The sequence below is a fragment of the Anopheles aquasalis genome, chromosome 3 (genome assembly GCF_943734665.1).
Source record: "Anopheles aquasalis chromosome 3, idAnoAquaMG_Q_19, whole genome shotgun sequence".
Lineage (NCBI taxonomy): Eukaryota > Metazoa > Arthropoda > Insecta > Diptera > Culicidae > Anopheles > Anopheles aquasalis.
The window spans coordinates 10,335,479-10,340,429 of record NC_064878.1 but is presented as its reverse complement, the minus strand read 5'-3'; the positions used below and the strand labels follow the sequence as shown (position 1 = coordinate 10,340,429).

Sequence of the window (4,951 nt, the reverse complement as noted above, 5' to 3'; positions counted from 1 at the left end):
GCGACGAGAATCCACGGGAAGGTATTACGGTGGCCACCTTGTGCCGGTCTCTAATGTTTGTGAAATGGTAACGAAACGGTTGTGATACTTTGTTCTCATTTCATCATAATTAATTAAATGTATGCTCGCTTCCGTTTCGGCTAACCGGGAGCATTGTGCGTTTTCCAAAAGGTTTCCTTTGAAATCTTTATAGATTTCATTCAGATATGAATTCGAAACTGTCCGAAAAACCAGAGCTCATTATGCAAAATACGGTGTTTGGTGTCGTTAACATGTTAATTACTTTCATTTGGATTTCCCTGTATTAATGGATTTTTGACAAATTGATTAAAATGAGCTAAATCGCATCGTTTTTTCATCATTCTCCCTGAGTTCTAATGAGTGTTTCGCCTGTATTGAAGGGCTGGGAACGAGAATGATGTTTGATCGGACAAGTTATTAAAACGTTGGGAATATTACTTGCTGTTCCTACGGCAGCTCGTCCACCAGCGAATGGCCGTGTGCAACCATTGCAGGACACGCGCTGAAACGCTCCTGGATGCCCCGAACACCAGAACCAGGAGAACAAATTCCATTTTGTCCGAATTGGGTGGATTGCTGTTTGCATTGCCAAATGTCAACTGGCTTCGAATCCACTTATTTGCATCAATCAAACCGTAGACGACCAAGAAACGTTCGATATCTGGCCCAGTCTGGTTTGTATGGGCGCACTTCTGGTGCACGCAACCGAAAATCGAAACCCAGTTCTGTTTGGCTCAATATTTCGAAAATCGAAATTCAACCCAACTCGGTGTGGTCTGTTCTGGTCCGGCTGTGAAGCGCCCAGCGACGCCAAACTGTCGCCCCGAAGGCCTCTTACCGAGCGGTAGAACCCATTCGACAGTTTGGCAAGTTGTCAGAAAGTTACATCACTGGCGCTCAAATCCGCTTATGAGTGAGCATCGCGAGCACTGCTTTATCGGAGAGAAGAAGTCCGTCGGCCTGTGTTGTCGAGGCGACGCGACGCGACGAGTCAGCTGTTTTGCTCCGGCCGTTTTTGTGGCCATTACCGTGACAGAAAGCGGTGTTCGAAGATTCGGGTGCCATTTGTGAAATCGAAAAGCTGACATCGGCACCAGCCACCGCCTGTAAACGGGTGAGTGGTCCCGAGTGGTGACCGAACGGTCGCCTCATGGTGATAGAAATGCCGCGCTGGAGTGTGTATGGGCCCGCTGGCGTGAAACGGAACCGGCTTAGTGTCTTCTACCGATAGTCCGTGAGGGGAACCCGATTTGGGGCGAGGCGAATCGTTGTAAGGACTTAAAACAATGGACCTACAACCAAATGGCCACTAGTGCTAGTGGCGTGGTCTTGTGTTTCCTGTCCACTCAATATCGCACCGTTCGGAGTGGGGAATATTGCTGGGCTGGGAGATTAACCAAAACTACCAACAACCGCCCACCGTTTCCGATCCAGACGATGGTGACAGAACTTTGAGAGTGAGAGTTGTGGAAAGTTGCGTTATGCTTCGCTAGTTTCAGCTGCAAGGGACCGCAGCAGGGACGCTGCTTTGATGTTCAGTTCGAAAGGGGGTTTAGTGCCATATTCGGACACTTTGCGACGGTCTGTGCGCCATACTCTACGTTCCGGATGGTTTGCAAGTATACGAACGATGGTTTACGATGGCCAGAGAGTCATGGTTTGCTTTGAACTACGTTCAGGTTGACGACAACTACGACGACGACGACGGCGATCGTTGCTGCGTTTTACCTACTTTGATCTGCTTCAAACAGTGCGTCAGTACGGATATGCCGTTTGGTTCGACCGAACGCTGTTACTGCGAGATGGTGGCCTGAACTCTGGTCGCTTTGCACCCGCCGCCTGTGGGAGTTATCTGTGTCACAAATACAATCATGCTAGATATGACTATGCAGGAGACTCTTTCTCGGTTCAAAAAGCATTGGCATTGGGGGGTAGAAGTTTATGTTAATTGCGTTCTTCCGTTACCTGAAGCTGAGCTAGAGATAGAGCGATAGAATTAAGTAAAGAGAGAACGAAAGATAGCGACAGAAAGGTCTTGTCTTTTGCACGCACACTGGGTATTTATTCTACTTTCGGTTTTGCTTCTTATTCTACCCGAATGACCGATTTAACCAATGCGATTCGAGCTAGACGAGTGCAAACGAGATATCCACGCTAATGAGTACGCTCTTTCGCTCTTTCACGTCCCATGGGAGCCGTTCTGGACCGGGCGATGCTCACAGCTCGATAAGCAGTGGGAAATCTCGTCGATCTGGACCGGGATTTGGATTACCTCCTGTTCATAGGGATATGGGAGCAGGTAGCCCTGTCCCTGCAGGTATACCGAAGCTTATGGTTTTGTAATCTCGCGCCTCATCGACGCTAGGTGTCAATTCTGCAGCGCCCAAAGCGTTCGCCCCAAAAGCCACATAATCATCTAATGGATTCATTAAGTTAGGAGCACTGTATTGGCTGGCTGAATTCCCATTCGTGCGCTGGAGTGACGCACCGAGCACAAATAATATGGAAGATGGATTTGAACGGGCTGATAATCGTATTATCGCATTTCATAACGAGGATGACATTCGCCATGATACGCTTCCAAGGGTAATTCGTGTCTGGACACAGTAGGACACAGTCTGCCTCGCCTCCATTCCGAGAACTCTAATTTTGATCGATCGACTTAAGGACTCAGAACCTTCCCCATACTGTGATTTATGTATCCTAGAAAGGACATTTTGAGCTGTTTTCTCGGCAAGTTTTCTCCTTTCGTGTGGTACATAAAGCACACTTACAATGCACTTCACTCGTCGCGCATTAATTATTTCCTCTTTTGCCGAAGAAGCTCGTGGGAAGGGTTTTGTTGCCGAAGGTTAATGGTGCCCCGTTCGACAACATGCAGTTGCAGATGCAGCCACCGCAGACTGACTCATCTTCTGGTGCTGGTGTGCTCAGTTTGTTGCCGATAGTCGGTGAAGGTGGATGCTTGCTAGCTTGAAGTAGCGCAGAGGAGAGAGAGAAAGAGTGAAGGTTAAGGTGTTAAAATCCCATTTGAATCGTTTACCATCCGATTCGATCGAACGTCATCGATTGTGTGCTTGCGTCGCTGGTGTGTCCGGTGTGCTGTTGCCATGAGAAGCGTGGCCAGGTTTTGGCCGTTGGCCGATGTGCACCTGGAACGACGTGGCGACGACGACGACGGCGACGACGCCACAGTGGCAGCAGACAGGGCCTCGGCGAGTAAACCGCGAACGTTGTACCGGTGCACGCTCGAGGCGCTGGTACGGCACTACTCCAACAATCCACGCTCCAGCGGGTATCGGGCAGCTGTGCAGTGTCTGCCGCTTGCCGTACGGCTCGAGGTACTGGAGGACATGTGCGATTACCCGCATCTGCTCGATGAGCAGCAGGAGCTACTGTCGGATCCGGTGTTGATCAGTGAAGCGTTGCGGCAGTTGCCCGCTGATCGGACCAAGCTGGTGCGCTGTTTCCAGTGGTTGGAGTGCAATCGACGGCCGGTAACGGATCGGCTCTGCCAGCGGTTTCAGCGTGCTTGTGTAAAGTTACAGGTCGGTAATGAGGATCGTGAACGTGATGGTATCCGCCGTGGTCTGACCATTGCCGGGTTTCTCACCGAAACCGGTTGGCTGAGGGAAGCCATCAAGATCCTGCGTACCGCCTGTCTGTTGGCCAAGACGGGATCGGAAGTGGAGCTGGAAGTGCTCCGGCAACTACTCCGTGCCCAATCACTCGGTGCGAAAGGGATCGAAGCTCGCCAAACGTGCCACCGGTTAACGGCGACGGTGGTAAGGTATCCGCATCTACTCCGACCACCACAACAGACGCCATCTTGTTATGACGGCATGCAGTGCCGGAATGATGTGGCCGTCGGTACGTACCTGGCGCTATCGCTGTACGAGCTGGAGATGCGCGAGATCACGCTCAGCTACCATTACGCGGTGATGGCGCTTGAGATGCTGACCGATTGCTCCCCGGGGCGGTTGATCGTTGACGTTTGTCGGCAGCTAGCGAAGGCCTGCCTTACTCGTAAGCAGTACGCACGGACGGGCCTTCTCATGCGCCAAGCCATCGCTTGGGCACGGAACTGTTACGGTAAAGGGAGCGCACAGTACGCGGAAACGCTCGAGGACTACGCGATGTACCTGCTGGCGCGGAATGCCGTCACGGAGAGTGTCGGTGTGTTCGCCGAAGCGCAGCACATCTACCTGCGGCTGTACGGACCGCGGAACTTGCTGTTGGCCCATGCCCAGGGCAACCTAGTGTTTGGGTTGTGTCTGCAGGCGTACGTGCATGAGCAGCGGGAACGGGCCGTGCAGCATGTCGAGAACTCGATGGCTAACTTTGAGCGGATACTGCCCCATGACCATCGGTTGTTGGTGCAAGGGCGACGGTTGCGCTCCTCGATGGACCTGTTGCTGTTCGATGTGACCGATGGAACGGGCAGAAGAGGAGGAGGAGGAGGTGATGGTCCTTCGCAGGAGGAGAAACCACAAGCGGTGGAGCAGGAGCTGAAGCTGGATAAGGTGGGCGATGGTCCTCTGGCGGTGCACGTACTTCGGCGATCGTTCTACCTCGGTCCGGGCTGTTGATTGAAAGTGCTTTTGTGTTTGTGAATAAACAAAAAATTATGGCAGATGAGATGATCTTGAATTCCGTTTTAAATTTTTTTTCTTGTGTTTTATGCTCTCTAGTTATACTTCTATAAAAGAACATGTTTTTTTGTGTTTTATCAATTCAAAAATTGCGCGTTATTTACGAAAAAAAGTTCAAGTTCAGTGACAGTAGAAGGTTGAATATTTGGAACACTTTTTAATCCTTTGCTTACAAATTGTTTCAAAACGCCTTCATTTTAATGCTATTTAACGTTAATGGATATTATTTTTAGATTCGCTTTGTAAGATATTTTTTTTGTTGCCTTTGGCAAATATTC

General features: G+C 50.4%; 1 protein-coding gene across 1 annotated transcript; it reads left to right on the top strand.

Moving 5' to 3' along the window:
• The first annotated feature begins 3,131 nt into the window (after positions 1 to 3,131).
• Positions 3,132 to 4,610, top strand: LOC126579275 (amyloid protein-binding protein 2-like). The gene has a single exon (XM_050242709.1). The coding sequence runs from the start codon at positions 3,132 to 3,134 to the stop codon at positions 4,608 to 4,610; it is 1,479 nt and encodes a 492-aa protein (XP_050098666.1).
• The last annotated feature ends 341 nt before the right edge of the window (positions 4,611 to 4,951 follow it).

What these genes read in the sequence shown, in the direction of transcription:
- LOC126579275 (XM_050242709.1), top strand. Translation starts at nt 3,132, where the DNA reads ATGAGAAGCGTGGCCAGGTTTTGGCCGTTGGCCGATGTGCACCTGGAA.